The sequence below is a fragment of the Mobula birostris genome, chromosome 8 (genome assembly GCF_030028105.1).
Source record: "Mobula birostris isolate sMobBir1 chromosome 8, sMobBir1.hap1, whole genome shotgun sequence".
NCBI classification, from domain to species: domain Eukaryota; kingdom Metazoa; phylum Chordata; class Chondrichthyes; order Myliobatiformes; family Myliobatidae; genus Mobula; species Mobula birostris.
This window is the reverse complement of record NC_092377.1, coordinates 164,693,201-164,717,604: the sequence shown is the minus strand read 5'-3', so window position 1 is coordinate 164,717,604 and position 24,404 is coordinate 164,693,201. Positions and strand designations below refer to the sequence as shown.

The window sequence follows — 24,404 nt, the reverse complement described above, 5'->3', positions numbered from 1 at the left end:
AGAATAAGGAGTAGGCCATTTAGAACGGAGTTGAGGAAAAACTTTTTCGCCCAGAGAGTGGTGGATGTATGGAATGCTCTGCCCCAGAAGGCTGTGGAGGCCAAGTCTCTGGATGCTTTCAAGAAAGAGATGGATAGAGCTCTTAAAGATAGCGGAATCAAGGGTTATGGGGATAAGGCAGGAACTGGATACTGATTGTGGATGATCAGCCATGATCACAGTGAATGGTGGTGCTGGTTCGAAGGGCCGAATGGCCTACTCCTGCACCTATTGCCTATTGTCTATAACCCTGCTACGTGCCTCTGGTGAAGAGTAAACCTGCAACCTCGAGGACAGTGAGGAAATGGTCGGAGGAGGCTTATGAGGTGCTCCAGGGTTGTTTTGAGGTGAGAGACTGGCAGGCAGTCTGTGAGCCACATGGAGAGGATATTGATGGGCTCACAGAGTGCATCACTGATCACATCAACTTCTGTGTGGACTGCAATGTTCCGACAAGAACTGTCCTTTGTTATTCAAATAACAAGCCATGGGTGATAAAGGACATTAAGGACATCCTGAACGCTAAAAAGGGGGCGGTTAGAGATTGAAATAGGGAGGAGCTGAGGGCAATACAGAGGGACCTGAAAGCCAGGATCAGGGAGGCTAAAGACAGGTACAGGAGGAATCTTGAGTGGAAACTCCAGCAGAACAACATGAGCGAGGTCTGGAGGGGGATGAGGACCATCACTGGGTTCTGGCAAACTAACAATAGAGGAGCTGAGGGCAGTGTGAACAGGGCCAATGAACTTAACCTGTTCTTTAACAGATTTGACATTGTGACCCCTGCCCATCCCCCACATGAGCCATCTGTTGTTGGCCCCCAAACAACACATATTCCACTCTCCCCTCCTACCCCTCCTCACAGTCCCCCACCCTGCTCTCATGACTATACCCCTCCCCCACACGAAACCACCACGGTGGGCTTCACAGCTGAACAGGTGAGAAGACAGCTGAAACGTCTCAACCCAAGCAAGGCTGCAGGACCGGATGGTGTCAGTACCAGGGTGCTCAAAGTCTGTGCCCCTCAGCTATGTGGAGTACTTCGCCATGTCTTCAACCTGAGACTGAGGCTCCAGAGGGTTCCTGTGCTTGGAAGACGTCCTGCCTTGTCCCTGTGCCGAAGACGCCGCGCCCCAGTGGCCTCAATGACTACAGACCGGAGGCATTGACCTCCCACATCATGAAGACCCTGAAGAGACTTGTTCTGGAGCTGCTCCGGCCTATGGTCAGGCCACACTTAGATCTCCTCCAGTTCGCCTACCAGCCTCGACTAGGAGTTGAGGATGCCAGCGTCTACCTGCTGAACCGTGTCTACGCCCACCTGGACAAGCCAGCGAGCACTGTGAGGGTCATGTTTTTTGACTTCTCCAGTGCGTTCAACACCATCCGCCCTGCTCTGCTGGGGGAGAAGCTGACAGCGATGCAGGTGGATGCAGGTGAATTGATTATGGGAAACAAGGACATGCAGACCAATTGAATAACTACTTTGGTTCTGTCTTCACTAAGGACGACATAAATAATCTTCCGGAAATAGTAGGGGACAGAGGGTCCGGTGAGATGGAGGAACTGAGGGAAATACATGTTAGTAGGGAAGTGGTGTTAGGTAAACTGAAGGGATTAAAGGCAGATAAATCCCCAGGGCCAGATGGTCTGCATCCCAGAGTGCTTAAGGAAGTAGCCCAAGAAATAGTGGATGCATTAGTGATAATTTTTCAAAACTCTTTAGATTCTGGACTAGTTCCTGAGGATTGGAGGGTGGCTAATGTAACCCCGCTTTTTAAAAAAGGAGGGAGAGAGAAACTGGGGAATTATAAACCGGTTAGCCTAACATAGGTGGTGGGGAAAATGCTAGAGTCAGTTATCAAAGATGTGATAACAGCACATTTGGAAAGTGGTGAAATCATCGGACAAAGTCAGCATGGATTTGTGAAAGTAAAATCGTGTCTGACGAATCTCAGAATTTTTTGAGGATGTAACTAGTAGAGTGGATAGGGGAGAACCAGTGGATGTGGTATACTTGGATTTTCAAAAGGCTTTTGACAAGGTCCCACACAGGAGATTAGTGTGCAAACTTAAAGCACATGGTATTGGGGGTAAGGTATTGGTGTGGGTGGAGAGTTGGTTAGCAGACAGGAAGCAAAGAGTGGGAATAAACGGGACCTTTTCAGAATGGCAGGCGGTGACTAGTGGGGTACCGCAAGGCTCAGTGCTGGGACCCCAGTTGTTTACAATATATATTAATGACTTGGATGAGGGAATTAAATGCAGCATCTCCAAGTTTGCGGATGACACGAAGCTGGGTGGCGGTGTTAGCTGTGAGGAGGATGCTAAGAGGACGCAGGGTGACTTGGATAGGTTGGGTGAGTGGGCAAATTCATGGCAGATGCAATTTAATGTGGATAAATGTGAAGTTATCCACTTTGGTGGCAAAAATAGGAAAACAGATTATTATCTGAATGGTGGCCGATTAGGAAAAGGGGAGGTGCAACGTGACCTGGGTGTCATTATACACCAGTCATTGAAAGTGGGCATGCAGGTACAGCAGGCGGTGAAAAAGGTGAATGGTATGCTGGCGTTTATAGCGAGAGGATTCGAGTACAGGAGCAGGGAGGTACTACTGCAGTTGTACAAGGCCTTGGTGAGACCACACCTGGAGTATTGTGTGCAGTTTTGGTCCCCTAATCTGAGGAAAGACATTCTTGCCATAGAAGGAGTACAAAGAAGGTTCACCAGATTGATTGCTGGGATGGCAGGACTTTCATATGATGAAAGACGGATCGGCTAGGCTTATACTCATTGGAATTTAGAAGATTGAGGGGGGATCTTATTGAAATGTATAAAATCCTAAAGGGATTGGACAGGCTAGATGCAGGAAGATTGTTCCCGATGTTGGGAAAGTCCAGAACGAGGGGTCGCAGTTTGAGGATAAAGGGGAAGCCTTTTAGGACCGAGATTAGGAAAAACTTCTTCACACTGAGAGTGGTGAATCTGTGGAATTCTCTGCCACAGGAAACAGTTGAGGCCAGTTCATTGGCTATATTTAAGAGGGAGTTAGATATGGCCCTTGTGGCTAAAGGGATCAGGGGGTATGGAGGGAAGGCTGGTACAGGGTTCTGAGTTGGATGATCAGCCACGATCATACTGAATGGCAGTGCAGGCTCGAAGGGCCGAATGGCCTACTCCTGCACCTATTTTCTATGCTTCTGTGCTTTCCTGGTATCATGGATTCTTGATTACCTGACTGGCAGACCACAGTACGTGTGCTTGCAACACTGTGTGTCTGACAGAGTGATCAGCAGCACTGGGGCTCCACAGGGAACTGTCTTGTCTCCCTTTCTCTTCACCATTTACACCTCGGACTTCAACTACTGCACAGAGTCTTGTCATCTTCAGAAGTTTTCAGATGACTCTGCCATAGCTGGATGCATCAGCAAGGGAGATGAGGCTGAGTACAGGGCTACGGTAGGAAACTTTGTCACATGGTGTGAGCAGAATTATCTGCAGCTTAATGTGAAAAAGTCTAAGGAGCTGGTGGTAGACCTGAGGAGAGCTAAGGTACCGGTGACCCCTGTTTCCATCCAGGGGGTCAGTGTGGACATGGTGGAGGATTACAAATACCTGGGGATACGAATTGACAATAAACTGGACTGGTCAAAGAACACTGAGGCTGTCTACAAGAAGGGTCAGAGCCGTCTCTATTTCCTGAGGAGACTGAGGTCCTTTAACATCTGTTGGACGATGCTGAGGATGTTCTACGAGTCTGTGGTGGCCAGTGCTATCATGTTTGCTGTTGTGTGCTGGGGCAGCAGGCTGAGGGTAGCAGACACCAAAAGAATCAAAAAACTCATTCGTAAGGCCAGTGATGTTATGGAGATGGAACTGGACTTTCTGACAGTGGTGTCTGAAAAGAGGATGCTGTCCAAGTCGCATGCCATCTTGGACAATGTCTCCCATCCACTACATAATGTTCTGGGTGGGCACAGGAGTACATTCAGCCAGAGACTCATTCCACCGAGATGCAACACAGAGCGTCATAGGAAGTCATTCCTGCCTGTGGCCATCAAACTTTACAACTCCTCCCTTGGAGGGTCAGACACCCTGAGCCAATAGGCTGGTCCTGGACTTATTTCCTGGCATAATTTACATATTACTATTTAATTATTTATGGTTTTATTACTATTTAATCATTTATGGTTTTATTACTATTTAATCATCTATGGTGCAACTGTAACAAAAACGAATTTCCCCCGGGATCAGTAAAGTATGACTATGACTATTGTCTATTTAGCCTTCAGCAGATGACGTACCTCCTGGTTCATCCATGGCTTTTGGTTTGGGAATGTACAGTAGGTCTTTGTAGGCTCACACTCATCCACACAGGTTTTAATGAAGTCGGTAACGACTGCAGCCAGGTTCGAAGATGAATCCTTGAATGCAGTCCAGTTCACCGATTCAAAGCAGTCCTGTAGGCGCTCCTGTGCTTCCCTTGTCCAAACCTTCTTGGTCCTCACTACTGGTGCTGCAGTCTTCAGTCTGCCTATACTCAGGGAGTAGGAGTACAGTCAAGTGATCAGACTTCCCGACGTGAGGGCGTGAAATAGCACGGTAGACATTCTTGATGGTGCTGTAGCAATGGTCCAGTGTGTTGTTATCTCTGGTATTGCATGTGATCTGTTGATGGTAACTGCTTAGTGATTTTTTTCAGACTGGCATGGTTAAAATCTCCCAAAACAATGGTGAAGGCATTAGGGTGCGCTGTTTTGTGCATGTTGATCCCATTGCTCAGATCATCCAAAGCCTGATTGACGTTGGCCTGAGGTGGAATGTATACTGCCACCAAAATGACCCCAGACAACTAAATCCTTCCACACAGCCCTCCATTCCACCATCATTCATGTGCCTATTTAAGAGTTTCTTAAATGTCCCTTATGGGGACTATTGGGACTTTGAGACTTTGTTTTAGCGTGCCCATGGTCTGCTCTTTATCAAATTACGGTAACGCTTTGTACTGTTGTAACTATATGTTATAATTATGTGGTTCAGTTTTAGTCTTGGTCTGTCCAGTGTTTCTGTGATATCATACTGGAGGAACATTGTATCATTTCTTAATGCATGCATTTCTAAATGACAATAAATGAGGACTGAGTGTCCTCATAATCTCTAATGTACCTGTCTCTATCACGCCCCCCTGCAGGGTGTTCCACGCACCCACCACTCTCTGTGTAAAAAAAAAAAGCTTACTCCCGTCATCTCTCCTTATACTTTACTCCAATCCTCTTAAAATTATGTCCCCTCAATTTAGCCACTTCTGCCCTGGGAAAAAGTCACTGGCTGTCCACTCTATTAATACCTCTTATGATTTAGTACACCTCTCTCAAGTCACCTCTCATCCGTCTTTGCTCCAAAGGGAAAAGCCCCTCGCTCACTCAACCTATCCTCATAAAACATGATCTGTAATCCAGGCAGCGTCCTGGTGACTCTCCTCTGCACCCTCTCTAATCCAGGCAGAGTCCTGGTGAATCTCCTCTGCACCCTCTCTAGTCCAGGCAGAGTCCTGGTGAATCTCCTCTGCACCCTCTCTCGTCCAGGCAGAGTCCTGGTGAATCTCCTCTGCACCCTCTCTAATCCAGGCAGAGTCCTGGTGAATCTCTTCTGCACCCTCTCTAAGACTTCTGTTTGACCACTCCTTGGGTTAAAAAAAAGTTACCTCTGACATCCCCCCCCCACACACACACTTTCCTCTTTTCTCTAATCTCCTTAAAATTATTCCCTTGTATTATACATAATAGCTTGTTTTTTTTTGCTTGCAGTGTAAAGTTTCTGACACAATGTATTTATGGTCTGTTGTGTTGACACCTCCTTGATAAATGTAACTCCTTTATCTGCTCCTACGGACAGGCAACAACCTTGGCCTCCCGCCAGGCTGCAATTTGTTCTGGAGATTGCCCATAGTAGACTTTGAATCCATGTGGAATCAGTCCTTGGCCTTGATCTCCAGGGCCTCGCTGATTACCGAAATTGCTTCAGTTTCTACTTATCTGCTGTCCTTGAATGGAGAGACCTTTAAACACTGACAAATCCTTCTTCTGCTGAAGGCCAAACCGCGCACCCTGAGGTTCATTAGTGGTGTTGTGTTCGTGCAAGAACTACTGATACAATCATGAGCATTGATTAGGGCGAAGATAAATACGTGATTGGAAATTCTCTGGAAATTTATTTCCACAGTGAAGGGTCTCAAGCATGGATTGTTAATTTCCTTAAGCACAAGAAATTCTGCAGATGCAAAATCTTCAGCAACACACACAAAACTCAGCAGATGTTGAAAGGCATGGACAGGGTGGATGTGGCAAAGTTGTTTCCCATGATGGGGGAGTCTAGTACGAGAGGGCATGACTTCAGGATTGAAGGGCGCCCATTCAGAACAGAAATGCGAAGAAATTTTTTTAGTCAGAGGGTGGTGAATCTATGGAATTTGTTGCCACGGGCAGCAGTGGAGGCCAAGTCATTGGGTGTATTTAAGGCAGAGATTGATAGGAATCTGAGTAGCCAGGGCATCAAAGGTTATGGCGAGAAGGTGGGGGAGTGGGACTAAATGGGAGAAAATGGATCAGCTCATGATAAAATGGAGGAGCAGACTCGATAAGCCGAATGGCCGACTTCTGCTCCTTTGTCTTATGGTCTTGTGGTCAGATCAGGCAGCGTTCATGGAGGGGAATAAACAGTAGACATTTTGGGCTGAGACCCTTCTTCAGGACAACATATGAAGAGGGCAGCCAAAATGTGAGGGGGGAGGAAGGAAGGAGGCATAAGCTGGCAGGTGATAGGTGAGACCAAGTGAGGAGGAAGGTGGGTGTGTGAGGGAGGGGTGATGAAGTGAGAAGCCGGAAGGTGACAGGTGGAAGTGGTAAAGAGCAGAAGAAGAAAGAATCTGATAGGAGTGGACCACAGAAGCAAGGGAAGGAGGAGGGGAACTAGAGGGACGATGCAGGGAATAGAAAGCATGAAAGAGTGGCTAGAATGGGTGACACAGTAGCATAGTGGTTAGCACAACGCTTCACAGTACAGGTGATCCAGGTTCAATTCCCACCACTGCCTGTAAGGAGTTTGTACGTTCTCTCCGTGACCGCGTGGGTTTCCTCCAGGTGCTGTGGTTTCCTCCCACACTTCAAAGACATAGTGATCATTGCAAATTGCCACGTGGTTAGGCTAGGGTTAAATTGTGGGATTGCTGTGTGATGCGGCTCGTTAGACCGGAACAGCCTATTGTGTGCTGTTTCTCAACAAAATTAAATCAAACAAGATTGGGGAATGGAAAAAAGAGAGAAGAGGGATGGGGAGAAATTACGGGAATTTGGAGAAACCGATGTTCACTTCATCAGGTTGGAGGCTACCCAGGTGGAATATAAGCTGTTCTTCCTCCAAATATAAACATGGACTGTTTATTCTTCTCCATAGACGCTGCCTGACTTGCTGAGTTGCTCCAGTATTTTGTGCGCGTTAATTCTCTTTCTCTTTCTGTAGACGCTGCCTGAATCTCCTCATGTTTCTAGCCTTTTATGTTTTTATTGCACAGAAAATTAGCAATGGGATTCACTAGAATCAACTCACTCATACTGAATCCTTCAGCGCCCAATCAATTCCTTTCCTTCCAATTATTTCCCTCGTCAAGTTTCAGAATCAGAATCAGGTTTATTATCACCGGCATGTGACGTGAAATTTGTTAACTTAAACAGCAGCAGTTCAATGCAATACATAATCTAGCAGAGAGAAAAAAAAATAATAAATAAAATAAAAATTAATAATAATAAACACGTAAACCAATTACATATATTGAATAGATTTAAAAACATGCAAAAATAGAAATACTGTGTATTTTTATAAAGTGAAGAAAAAAGAAGAAGATTCAATGTCCATTTAGGAATCGGATGGCAGAGGGGAAGAAGCTGTTCCTGAATCGCTGAGTGTGTGCCTTCAGGCTTCTGTATCTCCTACCTGATGGTAACAGTGAGAAAAGGGCATGCCCTGGGAGTTGGAGGTCTTTAATGATGGACGCTGCCTTTCTGAGACACTGCTCCCTAAAGATGTCCTGGGAGTTTGGGACATCCTTTACGCAATGTAGCGGTTAGCGGAACTCTATTACAGCACCAGCGATCAGCGATAAGGGCTGAATTCCCGTCACTGTCCGTAGCGAGTTTGTACCTTCTCCTGTGATTGCGAGGGTTCCCTCCCATATTCCACATAGGTACGGGTTAGGGTTAGTGGGTTGTTGGCATGCTATGTTGGCACTGGAAGTGTGGCGACACTTGCAGGCTACCCACAGCACTACATAAACGATGACACAAATAAGATCATAAGATATCGGAGCAGAACTAGGCTATTCGGCCCATCGAGTCTGCTCTGTCAAACAGTATGGCTGATCCATTTTCCTCTCAGCTCCAATCTCCTGACTTCTCCCCATATCCCTTCATGCCCTGAATAATCAAGGATCTATCAATCTCTGCCTTAAACATACAGAAAGGCTTGGCCTCCACAGCTGCCTGTGGCAAAGAATTCCACAGATTCACCACTTAATGGCTGAAGAAATCCTTCCCCATCTCCATTCTAAAAGGATACCCTCTATTCTGGGGCTGTGTACTCTGGTCATAGACTCCCCCACCATCGGGAACATCCTCTCCACATCTACTCTATCGAGGCCTTTCAAGATTTGATAGGTTTCAGTGAGGTCACCCCTCATTCTTCTGAATTCTAGTGAATGGAGGCCCAGAGCCATCAAATGCTCCTCATATGACAAGCGGTTCAATTCTGGAATCATTTTGTGAAGCTCCTTTGAACCCTCTCCAAATTCTGCACATTTCACTGTATGTTTTGACGTCTGTGAGACAAATAAAGCTAATCTATATCTTTCTTTAGGTTTATAAGAGAGGCAGGAGGCTAACTGGCAAAGGGCACACTATACAGCAATACTGTGCAGTGTATGAAGAATTCAAGAAAACATTGGATGTAAACAGCCAATTAACAGTAACAATGCCATCACCCATTGCTTCATCAAAGACACATTTAATACAAAACGCACAGTAACAAACCACAGCCAAGAAACTCCACTCAGAATCAGAAGAATCAGTCAGGTTTAATATCACCGACAGATGTTGTGAAATTTGTTGTTATGTGGCAGCAGTACAATGTAATACATAAGAATAAAAACTGTAAATTAAAGTAATTATATATATTATATAGTTATATTAAATAAGTAATGCTTAAATAAAGGACTGAGGTAGTGTTAATGGAGTCAATGTCCATTCAGAAACCGGATGGCAGAGGGGACGAAGCTGTTCCTGAATCGCTGAGTGTGTGCCTTCACGCTTCAATGTATCAGCAAGATATGTCTTAATTGATTTTCTGTCATGAGACTGGACTCGCAAAGGAGACTGCAGCTGTTCTTGCGTTTCACTCATGGGAAAATCAATTTTCCACTTCACAATGACTGTTGCGAGAAAAAACAAAACAGCCTTGGCAAGAATGGAGTACGAAGTGGACAGTCCAACAGCTTCTTCCTCTCTCCGCCATCAGGGTTCAGTACGGACAACGACCCTATCAATACCACCTCGCTATCTCGCTCTCTTTTTGCACTATTTGGTATATGTCATCTTGTAACTCACGGTACTTTGACATGTATTGCACTGACTGCTGCAGGAAAACAACAAATTTCATACCATTAGTCAATGCTTAAGCCGGACTCTGATTCAATGGGATTTAAAGGTGAGGTGTACGTGAAGAATGCTGTTATATTTAACAGAATATGGTAGTACAGGAACAAGACCTTTGGCCCACAATGTCTGTGCTGGGCACGAAGACAGATTAAGCCTAATCTCTTTGGCTTGTACGTGATCCGTATCCCTCCATTCCCTGTATGTTCACATAGAAAAGTACAGCAGAGAAGCAGGCCCTTCAGCCCATCTAGTCCGTGCTGAACCATTTAAACAGCCTACTCCCATCGAGCTGCACCGGAATCACCGCTGTCCATACCCCTCCCGTCCACGTATCTACCCAAACTTCTGTTCCATGTTGAAACCGAGCTTGCACGGACCACTTGTGCTGACACACTCTCACAACCCTCCGAGTGAAGAAGTTTCCTCTCATGCTCCCCTTAAACTTTTCACCTTTCACTCTTAACCCATGACCTCAGTGGAAAAAGCCTGCTTGCATTTACCTTATTTACACCCTTCGTAATTTGTATACCTCTATCAAATCTCCTCCTCCTCCTCCTATTCATGAGTCTATCTGACTTAAAAGCCATTACCAAATCTGCTTCCACAGCTCTCCCTGGCACCCACTACTTTGGGTAAAAATAATGTGCCTGCAAAACTTCTTTAAACTGTCCTCCTCTCACCTTAAGCTGCTAGTAATTGACATTTTCACCCCCGATGAAAGATCTGACCATTTACCCTATAATTACATAGTTTTATAAACTTCTATCAGGTATCCCCTCAGGCTCTGACACTCTAGAAAGAGCAAATTAAATTTGTTGACCCTCTCCTGATAGCACATATCCTGTAATCTAGGCAGCATCCTGGTAAACATTGGTGTGGTATGGTGTAGCATAGCGGTTAACATAATGCTATACAGCGCCAGCAACCCACCGCTATCTGTAAGGACTGGGGCAGTCCCACTCTCTCAACCTCAGAAGTCTGTGTCCAGTGGTACGAACGAGCGTCACAAGCTGGGGTCTTCCCTGGTTGCAGTGGATGACCATGACGTCTTCTGTGCCTTCGCTCTCCACGCAGCACTGCAGAGACGTTTCCTGGCCGTTGGGTCCTATTGCAGATCTCATCCACCCAGTCTGCCGGGGCTGGCTGTGCGTGCTAGGACAAGGCATGTCCCTGTCTCGCCCGGGTACAAAGCCCACCGGCTACCCTCACCTGGTTTAGCCCGCCCCTCGGAGCGGTGGCCGCTGTCGCATGCGAACGGCTGCTTGGAGCCACAGGTGAGAGCTGAGTGTCCGGTAAGGGCCAAAGGTGAGCAAGCTGCCCGTCTCTAAATAAAATAAAATAAATACCTCACTGTACCCTCTCCAACCACCCCCCCCTGTAATGGGGGCAACCAAAACTGCACATATTGATGCCATACCTTCTAAAACATATTGCAATAATACTATATAGTTCTAGGAAATTCACAAAACAGATCAATGTCACTTGGTCCATTATATATTTTGCACATTGGAACTATAGAGATGCATTTTGAGGCCATAGTCAGGCAACTGGCAAATATTTTACACCTTGGAACTGTTCAGGTGTGTTACTCATACCTGGACAGTCCAGGAGTACAGGTACATTACATCCTTCAGAAATACTGGCTTATATGGTACAGATTCAATGTAGAATTCTGATCCAGATTTACTTATCATTGAAACATACGGTGAAATGCATACTTTGTGTTAACAACCAGCACACCAAACAATGATCTGAGGGCAGCCCACAAGTGCTGCCAACATAGATGCCCACGATGCTCGGCAGAACAACACAGAACACAGGACAGAACATTCCTAACCGACAAAGCATTAACAATGAAACAAGCCCCATTCCTCCCACCCACACACTCCAGCAGATGTATGGATTTGCAGACATTGGGCTTTTGACTTTCCCTACGGTCTTCTCCGCCGTGTGATGAACTGAGGCAGAGGCTACGGCCTGCTCCTGGCTTCGTGTCTGAGGACTGAGGCTGCGGCCTGCTCCTGGCTTCGTGTCTGAGGACTGAGGCTGCGGCCTGCTCCGGGCTTCGTGTCTGAGGACTGAGGCTGCGGCCTGCTCCGGGCTTCGTGTCTGAGGACTGAGGCTGCGGCCTGCTCCGGGCTTCGTGTCTGAGGACTGAGGCTGCGGCCTGCTCCTGGCTTCGTGTCTGAGGACTGAGGCTGCGGCCTGCTCCGGGCTTCGTGTCTGAGGACTGAGGCTGCGGCCTGCTCCGGGCTTCGTGTCTGAGGACTGAGGCTGCGGCCTGCTCCGGGCTTTGTGTCTGAGGACTCTCTTTGTCTCTAAATGCTATTTGCTTACTTTTATTGTTAGCACGATTTGTTTTTTTTTCTCTCTCTCCCTCTCTGCACATTGGGTGATTGTTAGTCTTTTTTTAATGGGTTCTTTTGGGTTTCTTGTTTTGTGGCTGCCTGTAAAGAGACGAATCTCAAGGCTGTACACTGTATACATATTTTGGTAATAAATTTATTTGAACTTTGGACTTGCTGAGATTTGCAGACTTGGGATTCCCACCATCGGCTTCAACTTCCAGACTTTTGACCAGCCTTTGGACTATTGCTGGGTATTTGCCATGAGCACCACAGATCTCTGCGACCAGCTGTGCAGCGTTAGGGTTCTAGGTTTCTCAAGCATCTGTATTTACTAACTGTTGTCTTAACAAGAGTCATTTAGCCCTGGTGTTTTCTGTTTAACCTTGTCAACTTAATTATGACTGGCACGGATTTCTCGCATTCTATGATTATTTAATACAGATACCCCATTTAGTGCTCATCACGGGGTCCTTGTCTTCAGTTTGATTTGCATCACAGGTTTCGCTCGTTCGTGCCACCGATGTTCTGCTTAAGTTCCTACGTATAGCCTCCTATTTCTGTCTCAACATGGGGGGTCTTCTGTTCCTCCGCGCCTGGGTCCAGTCATTTGCCAGCGTTCACCGTGACAGGTATTATGGCTGGGATCATTTCTGGTGTCCATGGGGTTAGGGGAATACAGGCTAGCATGCTTGATTTACGAAGATGTTCTCTGACTTTGCTGTAGAATTCTGTGTGCAAAGAGTGAGCCGATGTGGGCATGCTATGTTGGCTCAGGAACGTGTGGGCCAACGCTTGCGGGCTGCCCCCAGCACACTCTTAGGTTGTGCTAGTTCTTAACACAAACAATGAATTTTACTGTATGTTACAATGTATATGTGATAAGTAAATTTGAATCCGAATGTCCTTGTTTCCTGATAGTTCCAACTCCAGTGGCAGATCCCTGACCAAAATCACGGAGATGCTTCCTCTCCGCACAGACGGTGTCTGACCTATCATGCCCCAGCTTCTCAATTCAGCCGCCCTCCCCCACCCACCTACCTTCCCCCTTACCTGGTCTCATCCAGCATCTTCTAGCTTGTACTCCTTGCCCTCTCCAACCTTCTTATTCTGGCTTCTTCTCCATTCCTTTCCGGTCCAGATGAAGGGTCGGCCCCCGAGATGTTGGCTGTTTACTTTTTTTTCCATGGATGCTGCCTGACCTGCTGAGTTCCTCCAGCATTTTGCGTGTGTTGTTCTGGATTTCCAGCATCTGCAGAATCTCTTGTGTTTATTATTTGATGAAGGCCTTCTTCCCTCCCCACAGATGCTGCCTGACTGTCTAAACAATTTTGTATGTGTTCCTACTAATACTTCCAGTATTTATTCTTTGTATTTTGGGTTTTGGCATCTGCAGTTTTTTGGGCTTCATTTACCTTCCTCTTTTTTTGACCCTATTTCTCCTCCTTCTCTCACCACTAAACCCATTGCCTTTTTGAATTTTACATTAGTGTGGGCTTTGAACACAGATAGTAAATGAGAGCAGGCTACTTAACCACAAGAGGCAGCACAGCTACACCCCAGTCCTGTCCGTATCCACCAACAACAAAGTTCAAAGCACTTTTAAGCAGATTTATTATCAAAGTACATACAGCTCTGTGCAAATGCCTTAGGCACATGTAAAAACATTGCAGTGGTCCCCAACCACCGGGCCATGGACCGGTACCGGGCCGCAAAGCACGTGCCACCAGGCCGCGAGGGAATGATATGATTTGGTGATATGAGTCAGCTGCACCTTTCCTCATTCCCTGCCACGCCCACTGTTGAAACTTAAACGCACGCGAGGTCATTACCCACGCATCATCCATGTCAGCGCGGGGAGGAGATCAACTCCTCGAGCTTGCAAATGACGGCGGGCTGAAAAAGTGTGTTTGACATAACATCTCTGCCAGCATTCCGGATCAAAGTCAAGGCTAAATATCCTGAGATAGCCGCGAAATCACTGAAAACGTTGCTTCCATTTCCAACATATCTCTGCGAAGCGGGCTTTTCTGCAATGAATGCAACGAAAACTAAATTGCGGACTAAACTGGACATAAGGAACCCCCTTCGAGTATCGCTGTCTCCCATCACCCCTTGATGGGACCGTCTTGTTGCCGGGAAACAAGCCCAGGGTTCCCACTGATTCAGCGATATTGGTGTGTTGCAATGATTTTATATGTTCATACGGGGAAAATATGTGCTGTGTGTTTAATATCCAAACGTTGTTATGATGCTATTGACTTATAAGTGACTTATAATTGACTTATCACTATATTCATGCGCTGTGTTACATAAAACCTAAAATAACACTAACATATAGTAAAAGCAGGAATGATATGATAAATACACAGCCTATATAAAGCAGAAATAATGTATGTACAGTGTAGTTTCACTGAACAGAATCGCCAAAAATGATTTGTAGAAAAAAAATGGGCACGCACACGCATGCGCACATAGGTGCCCGTGCAAGGCTTCATGGTCATTGTAGTCTTTCTCGGGGTAAACACAACGTATTTGACTGCTACTCTTGTCCGTTGGCTACCCTACCCCCCCCCCCGGCAGCCTGGTTGGCTGGTCCGCAAGAATATTGTCAATATTAAACTGGTTCGCAGTGCAAAAAAGGTTGGGGACCCCTGCTGTAAAGCAAAGATGCTTTCAAGATTAATGAAAAGTTTCTAAATATCAAAAAATGCAATAAGGAGCAGTAAACAGTAAAAATCCAAATCAAATTAATATTTGGTATGACCACCCTTGGCCTTTAAAACCTGCATCAATTCTTTTACATACACAATCATGCAGTTTTATAAGAAAATCGACGATAGGTTGTTCCAAGCAGCTTGGAGGACTTCCCACGGTTCTTCTGCAGACATAGGCTTGCTTCTGTCTCCCGAGGCAATTCCAGACAGCTTCGCTGATATCAGGGCTCTGTGGAGGCCATGCCATCTGAAACCATATAAAATACCTCGGGTGCCCAAGACTATTGTCACCACATACTGTGCTGAAACCTATACCCAAAGACTGACAAACGATCAACGTGCAAAAGAGGACAAACTGGGAAAATTAAAAATAAATAACCAAATAAATAAATAGATAAATATCTAAGACATAATCAGGCTATTTGGCCCATTGAGTCTGCTCTGCCATTCCATCATGGCTGATTTGTTTTCCCTCTCAACCCCATTCTCCTGCCTTCTCCCCGTAACCTTTGACACACTTACTAATCAAGGACCGAGCAACCTCCACTTTAAATATACCTAATGACTTGGCCTCCATGTAAGTTAACGAATAGACACAAGTTGTCAGGTTTCTACCTGATAGGATTTTCTTCTCTTCCTGAGTGAGAATCCCTGAGTATTTTTTTTTACAGGAGGAGGAGGAGATTACTTGGCGTGCAGGAGAAGCCACAGATCAAGGTTACGAGTTTCCCAGCCAATCAAACTCTACAGCCAAGCCAGCTACATAAATATTACTGTACTGGCTAATAATTAATCGCTAAATGACAGAGGTTTACACTGTTCAAATTCAATTCCATGGGTTAATCATAACTGAAAATTGATAAGTATATTCTCTTCCTGACTGGTTGCTCCCCATCAGACCAGATTAACGATAACAAAATGCCCATAAACCTGATATAGGACCTCACTGTTGAGTGAGCTACCATTTGGGATTAACTCTCTGTTTAGGATTACCTGAGATTTATTTAACAGAAGCATAATTGTAAAGCAGAAGAGGGAGAAATCCAGAATGTTCACAAAGCTGCCAGCTGTTGTATTACTGCTGCTTGGTCACTCGTTCACGGTGAGTTTCTATCAGATTTCGTGAGTAAAATGTATTTTAATTGCCGCACAACTTTTGTTACAGTTCTACACTGGTTTTTCCCGCTTTCTAGAGTAAGGGTCAGTTGCTATATAAATGCACCCAAGTGATACTTTGTTGGCACTTGATACCAAAGTGGGTCTGTCTGCAGAGGGACTAGTGGGTACTCCAAGGACAGGAAATTGGGTCACTGTCAGGCGAGGGAAGGGGAAAGGGCAGGCAGAGCAGGGTTCCCCTGTGGCCATTCCCCTCAACAACAAGTATACCGCATTGGATACTGTTGGGAGGGATGACTTACCTGGGACTAGCTGCAGTAGCCAGATCTCTGGCACTGAGTCTGGCTCTGTATTGCAGAAGGGAGGGTGGAAAAAGAGGAGAGCGGTAGTGATAGGGGATTCGATAGTTAGAGGTGCAGATAGGAGGTTCTGTGGTTATGACAGAGAATCCAGGATGGTTTGTTGCCTCCCGGGTACCAGGGTCAAGGATGTCTCTGATCGATTGCATGACATTCTGAAGTGGGAGGGTGATCAGCCAGATGTCATGGTGCACATCGGTACCAATGACATAGCAAGGAAGAGTGAGGAGGTCCTGGAGAGTGAGCATAGGGAGCTTGGTTGGAAGTTGAAAAGCAGGACCTCGAGGGTGGTAATCTCAGGATTGCTACCTGTGCTATGTGCCAGTGAGGGTAGGAATAGGATGCTCTGGAGGAGGAACAAGTGGCTGAGGAACTGGTGTAGGGGGCAGGGTTTCAGATTTCAGGATCATTGGGACCTCTTCTGGGGCAGGTGGGACCTGTACAAGAGAGACGGGTTACACTTGAACTACAGGGGGACCAATATCCTTTCAGGGAGGTTTGTGCTATTGGGGAGGCTTTAAACTAGATTTGCAGGGGGATGGGAGCCAGAGTGCCAGAGCTGACAGTGTGGCTGGGGTGAAAATAAATGATGTTAAAAGTTCAAGCAAATCCGCTGTTAGAAGGGTTGTGAGTGGTGGTAAAAATCTTCTGAGGTGTATATATTTCAATGCTAGGAGTATTGCGGGGAAGGCGGATGAGTTGAGGGCGTGGATTGACACATGGAATTATGACGTTATAGCAATTAGTGAAACTTGGCTACAGGAGGGGCAGGACTGGCAGCTTAATATTCCAGGGTTTCGATGTTTCAGATGTGATCGAGGCAGAGGAATGAAAGGTGGGGGAGTAGCATTGCTTGTTAGGGAAAATATTACAGCAGTGCTCAGGCAGGACAGATTAGAGGGCTTGTCTACTGAGTCCTTATGGGTGGAGCTGAGAAACAGGAAAGGTATGGCCACATTAGTGGGATTGTATTACAGACCACCCAATAGTCAACGAGACTTGGAAGAGCAAATCTGCAGAGAGATAGCAGGCAACTGCAGGAAACATAAAGTTGTGGTGGTAGGGGATTTTAATTTTCCATACATTGATTGGGACTCCCATACTGTTAGGGGTCTAGATGGTTTAGAGTTTGTAAAATGTGTTCAGGAAAGTTTCCTAAATCAATACATAGAGGGACCAGCTAGAGGGGATGCAATATTGGATCTCCTGTTAGGAAACGAGTTAGGACAAGTGACGGAAGTCTGTGTAGGGGAGCTCTTTGGTTCCAGTGATCATAACACCATTAGTTTCAACTTGATCATGGACAAGGATAGATCTGGTCCTAGGGTTGAGGTTCTGAACTGGAAGAAGGCCAAATTTGAAGAAATGAGAAAGGATCTAAAAAGCGTGGATTGGGACAGGTTGTTCTCTGGCAAAGATGTGATTGGTAGGTGGGAAGCCTTCAAAGGGGAAATTTTGAGAGCGCAGAGTTTGTATGTTCCTGTCAGGATTAAAGGCAAATTGAATAGGAATAAGGAACCTTGGTTCTCAAGGGATATTGCAACTCTGATAAAGAAGAAGAGGGAGTTGTTTGAAATGTCTAGGAAACAGGGAGTAAATCAGGTGCTTGAGGAGTATAAGAAGTGCAAGAAAATACTTAAGAAAGTAATCATGAGGGCTAAAGGAAGACATGAGGTTGCCTTGGCAGTCAAAGTGAAGGATAATCCAAAGGGCTTTTACAGGTATATTAAGAACAAAAGGATTGTAAGGGATAAAATTGGTCCTCTTGAAGATCAGAGTGGTGGGCTATGTGCGGAACCAAAGGAAATGGGGGAGATCTTAAATAGATTTTTTGCGTCTGTATTTACTAAGGAAACTGGCATGAAGTCTATGGAATTGAGGGAATCAAGTAGTGAGATCATGGAAACTGTACAGATTGAAAAGGAGGAGGTGCTTGCTGTCTTGAGGAAAATTAAAGTGGATAAATCCCCGGGACCTGACAGAGTGTTCCCTCGGACCTTGAAGGAGACTAGTGTTGAAATTGCGGGAGCCCTGGCAGAAATATTTAAAATGTCGCTGCCTACGGGTGAGGTGCCGGAGGATTGGAGAGTGGCTCATGTTGTTCCATTGTTTAAAAAAGGATCGAAAAGTAATCCGGGAAATTATAGCCCGGTGAGTTTAACATCGGTAGTAGGTAAGTTATTGGAGGGAGTACTAAGAGACAGAGTCTACAAGCATTTGGATAGACAGGGACTTATTAGGGAGAGTCAACATGGCTTTGTGCGTGGTAGGTCATGTTTGACCAATCTGTTGGAGTTTCTCGAGGAGGTTACCAGGAAAGTGGATGAAGGGAAGGCAGTGGATATTGTCTACATGGATTTCAGTAAGGCCCTTGACAAGGTCCCGCATGGGAGGTTTGTTAGGAAAATTCAGTCGCTAGGTATACATGGAGAGGTGGTAAATTGGATTAGACATTGGCTCACTGGAAGAAGCCAAAGAGTGGTGGTAGAGAATTGCTTCTCTGAGCGGAGGCCTGTGACTAGTGGTGTGCCACAGGGATCAGTGCTGGGTCCATTGTTATTTGTCATCTATATCAGTGATCTGGATGATAATGTGGTAAATTGGATCAGCAAATTTGCTGATGATACAAAGAATGGAGATGTAGTAGACAGTGAGGAAGGTTTTCAGAGCCTGCAGAGGGACTTCGACCAGCTGGAAAAATGGGCTGAAAAATGGCAGATGGAATTTAATGCAGACAAGTGTGAGGTATTGCACGTTGGAAGGACAAACCAAGGTAGAACATACAGGGTTAATGGTAAGGCACTGAGGAGTGCAGTAGAACAGAGGGATCTGGGAATACAGATACAAAATTCCCTAAAATTGGCGTCACAAGTAGATAGGGTCGTAAAGAGAGCTTTTGGTACATTGGCCTTTATTAATCAAAGTATTGAGTATAAGAGCTGGAATGTTATGATGAGGTTGTATAAGGCATTGGTGAGGCCGAATCTGGAGTATTGTGCTCAGTTTTGGTCACCAAATTACAGGAAGGATATAAATAAGGTTGAAAGAATGCAGAGAAGGCTTACAAGGATGTTGCCAGGACTTGAGAAACTCAGTTACAGAGAAAGGTTGAATAGGTTAGGACTTTATTCCCTGGAGCGCAGAAGAATGAGGGGAGATTTGATAGAGGTATATAAAATTATGATGGGTATAGATAGAGTGAATGCAAGCAGGCTTTTTCCACTGAGGCAAGGGGAGAAAAAAACCAGAGGACATGGGTTAAGGGTGAGGGGGGAAAAGTTTAAAGGGAACATTAGGGGGGGCTTCTTCACACGGAGAGTGGTGGGAGTATGGAATGAGCTGCCAGGCGAGGTGGTAAATGCGGGTTCTTTTTTAACATTTAAGAATAAATTGGACAGATACATGGATGGGAGGTGTATGGAGGGATATAGTCCGTGTGCAGGTCAGTGGGACTAGGCAGAAAATGGTTCGGCACAGCCAAGAAGGGCCAAAAGGCCTGTTTCTGTGCTGTAGTTTCTATGGTTTCTATGGATGGGGAAGGTGCTGCCTTAATTTAATAATCTTATTAAAGTTATAAGTACGGAAAATATTACAAAAGTTATACATATGCAAAGGTTGAGCGAGCTGGTGCTTTTCACTTTGGAGTGACGGAGGATGAGCGGAGACTTCATTCAGGTGTACAGGATGATAAGAGGCATAGGTTGAGTGGACTGCCAGAGACCTTTTCCTAGGGCGACTTGAGCAGTGTATAAGAGTATAAGGTCCCACAACACCAGGTTCAGGAACAGTTATTACCCCTCAACCATCAGGTCCCACACCACCAGGTTCAGGAGCAGTTATTACCCCTCAACCATCAGGTCCCACACCAACAGGTTCAGGAGCAGTTATTACCCCTCAACCATCAGGTCCCACACCACCAGGTTCAGGAACAGTTATTACCCCTCAATAATCAGGTCCCACACCACCAGGTTCAGGAACAGTTATTACCCTACAACCATCAGGTCCCACACCACCAGGTTCAGGAACAGTTATTACCCCTCAACCATCAGGTCCCACACCACCAGGTTCAGGAACAGTTATTACCCCTCAACCATCAGGTCCCACACCACCAGGTTCAGGAACCGTTATTACCCCTCAACCATCAGGTCCCACACCACCAGGTTCAGGAACAGTTATTACCCTACAACCATCAGGTCCCACACCACCAGGTTCAGGGACAGTTATTACCCTACAACCATCAGGTCCCACACCACCAGGTTCAGGAACAGTTATTACCCCTCAACCATCAGGTCCCACACCACCAGGTTCAGGAACAGTTATTACCCCTCAACCATCAGGTCCCACACCACCAGGTTCAGGAACAGTTAATACCCCTCAACCATCAGGCTCTTGAACCAAAGGGGATAACTTCACTTGCCCCATCATTGAAATGTTCCCACAACCTATGGACTCATTTTAAAAGATTTTTAATCTCATGTTCTCAATATTTATTGCAATTTTATTTATTATTTTTGTTTCTTCTTTTTGTATTAGCACAGCTTGTTGTCTTTTTCACCCTGATTGAACACCCAGTTGGTGTGGTTTTTCATTGATTCTATTGTGGACTTAATAAGTATACCCGCAAGAAAATGAATGTCAGGGTTGTACATGGTGACACATATGTACTTAAGTATATTTACTTTGAACTTTGTCTTTTGCACATGGCTCATTTGTTAGTCTTCACTCATATATAGTTTTTCACAAATGTTATTGTATTTATTTTCCTGTAAATGCCTGGAAAATGACAAATCTCAAGGTAGTGTATGGTGACGTAGACGTACACGTACTTTGATATTAAATTTACTTTGATTTTCACAAGTGATAGGTAGAGAACCTTCTACCCAGGATGGCAAGGTTTAAAAGTAGAGGACATCATTTTAAACTGAATGGTGGATAATTTAGGAGAGTTGTCAGAGGTAGCTTTTTTTTAACACAGAGAGCGGTGAGTGCCTTGAATAAACTGCCGGGTTGGTGGTAAAGGTTGATGCACTCGGGACGTATGAGAAACTCTTAGGCAAATGAACGAAAGAAAAATGTTGTGTTATGGGTTATATGGGAGGGAAGAGTTAGATTGATTGTGAAGTAGGTTAAAATGTTGGCACAAAATCATGGGCCAAAGGGCCTGTACTGTGCTGTGATGTTCTGTGTAAATACTATGTTTTTGTTCAATTAAAAAAAGAAGCCCAAAACATATCCATGACAAGGAAATGAGGGGGGTGGGGGGACCCGGGAGATGTATCAGAGGCACAGGTAGAGTTACAGTCCGGGCAGGAATATACTAGAGGGCATAGCCTTAAGGTGAGAATGGGAAGCTGCTGTCTGCAAGGAGTTTGTACGTTCTCCCAGTGGCCATAGAACCATAGAACACTACAGCACAGAAATCAGGCCATTCAGCCCTTCTAGTCTGTGCTGAAACTTTATTCCTCTAGTCCCATTGACCTGCACCCAATCTATCACCCTCCAGGCCTCTCCCATCCATGTATCTCTCCAACTTATTCTTAAAACTTAAGAGTGAGCCTCCATTTACCACTTCAGATGGCAGCTCGTTCCACACTCCCACCACTCTCTGAGTGAGGAAGTTCCCCCTAAACCTTTCCCCTTTCACCCTAAAGCCATGTCCTCTCGTATTTATCTCTTCTAATCTAAGTGGAAAGAGCCTATTCATATTTACTCTGTCTACACCCCTCACAAACCACATGGGTTTCCTCCCGGTGCTCTGGTTTCCTCCAAAGATGTATAAGCTGGAGGGTTAAGTGGTCATTATAAATGCTCCTACGCTTCAGGGAATGAAGTCCGAACCTAATCAAACTTTCCCTGTAACTCGGGTTAACTGGTCATAGAAAATTGTCCCGTAATTAGGCTAGGATTACCCCAGGGGATTGCTGGGTGGCGCGGCTCAAAGGACCAGAAGGGCCAGAAGGCTGCTTCTCAATAAATAAATAAACAGGTTTTGTATTTTTTGCACCAATCTCTAGAGACTGTTGTGCAGGAAAATCCCACGAGATCAGCAATTTCTGAGGTACTCAAACCACCCCATCTGACACCAACAATCAAAGTCACTTACTGTAAATCACCTTTCTTATCCATTCTGATGTTTGGTCTGAACAACAACTGAACCTCTTGACCATGTCTGCATGCTTTTATGCATTGAGTTGCTGCCACACGACTGACTGATTAGATATTTGCATTAATGAGCAGGTGTACAGGTGTACCTAATAAAGTGGCCTCTGAATGCATGTTTACAAGTATTAGGAATTTACTGTAGTGTGTTGGTCAGGACAACAAAATACAACAACGTTCAACAATCATGAAGAATTACAGAAAGAATAAAGCTCGAGGATGAAGTACAGATGCAGGATAAAAATGCATACATACCAACCTATATTTACAATGTAAACAGCATTATAAAAAGTGGTTTAAAGATTTTACAGTGCAGCGCAGTAACAGGGTTAGTAGACGGAGGGGGGGCTAACTAGAATGATTGATCAGATTAACTTCCCAGGGGATGAAACGTAAATTGCCCATCCGTAGTTGCCCTTGGGAAGGTGTAGATGATCTGAGCTACCGCAGTCTTTGAGGTGTGAGTTGCCCCTCAATGTTGTTAGGTCGACACCTCCAGGTGTTTGACCCAGCGATGGTCAGAGAACAATGGCACATCTCCAAGTCAGGATGGTGTGTGGGGCTTGGAGGGCAACTTCCAGGTGGTGATCTCCTTGTCCCTCGAGCTGGTAGAGGTTGTTGGTTTGAAAGGTACTGTTTAAAGAGTCTTGATGAGTCGGTGCAGTTTCCTCAGGGCTTGGTAAATTATCATCTCTCCGTCCAACTTCCTACTGAGAACCCTCATTAATTCTACGCGGATCCCTAGTGAGGGGAAATGTCTTCCCTTGGAGTGGGTGAATATTTGGAATTCTTTCCCTCAGGGATTCAGTCCCTGTTGCCTATTCAATTGGGTTGTTCATTCCATGATAATATTGGACAGTACATTCAAAGTGGTCGAAGGATACGTCTGGATGGTCTCATCAGATTTTATTTATTTTAGAGATACAGAACAGGCCCCTCTGGTCCACTGAAGAGTATTGTCCAGCAACCCACCGATTAAACTCTAGTCTAATCACAGGACGGTTAACCTACTAACCAGTTTGGACGTCAGAGGAAACCAGAACACCCGGAGGAAACCCACGCACACACGGGAAGAATGTACAAACTCCTTACAGAGGATGTCAGAATTGAACTTTGAACTCTGACCCCCCAGGCGGTAATGGCATCAGGCAAACCGCCACACTACCGTGGTGCCCTTCATGGAAACTGGCATTCACTGGAAGCGCCGTCACAGGCAATGAAATCCAGTAGCCAGTGCGGTTGTGTAGTTGTTAGTGTAACGCCATTACAGAGCCAGCTGTAAGGTCGGGCTTCACTTCCAATCACTGTCTGTAAGGAGTTTGTACGTTCTCCCCGTGACCACAGGGTTTCCTCCGGTTGCTCCGGTTTCCTCCCACACTCCAAAGACATAAGAGTAAGAGCTAGTGAGTTGTTGGTGCGCTATGTTGCTGCTGGAAGTGTGGTGACGCTTCCCTTAAGCACCAGCCTTGCACGTTTGATTTGGTGTTTACTTATTTATTGTTTTACTCGTTGAGATACGGTGCAGAGGATGCCCTTTTGCCCTTCAAGCTGTGCCGCTCCCCCACCTCCTGAATGAACCCGAGCCTAATCACGGGACAATGTACAGTGACCCATTAACCTGCTAACCGGTACACCTTTGGAGGAAACCAGAGAAAACCCACCCATTCCACAGGGAAAACCTCGGAACTGAATTGATGCTCCGAGCCGTAATGGCGTTGCGCTAACTGCTACAGTACGGTGGCGCCCAACAATATGTTAAACATAGAACATAGAATAGTACAGCACATTACAGGCCCTTTGGCCCACAATGTTGTGCTGACCCTCAAACCCTGCCTCCCATATAAACCCCCACCTTAAATTCCTCCATATACCTGTCTAGTAATCGCTTAAACTTCACGAGTGTATCTGCCTTCACCACTGACTCAGGCAGTGCATTCCATGCACCAACCACTCTCTGAGTAA

At 45.6% G+C, this 24,404-nt stretch overlaps 1 protein-coding gene across 1 annotated transcript in view; it reads left to right on the top strand.

Moving 5' to 3' along the window:
• Positions 1-15,832: 15,832 nt before the first annotated feature.
• npc1l1 (NPC1-like 1) overlaps positions 15,833-24,404 on the top strand; it is an 81,507-nt gene continuing 72,935 nt past the window's right edge. Inside the window, exon 1 of the mRNA XM_072267263.1 lies at positions 15,833-15,910. Coding sequence (XP_072123364.1) covers positions 15,857-15,910 — 54 coding nt within the window. The 5' untranslated portion in view covers positions 15,833-15,856. The remainder of the gene's footprint in view (positions 15,911-24,404) is intronic.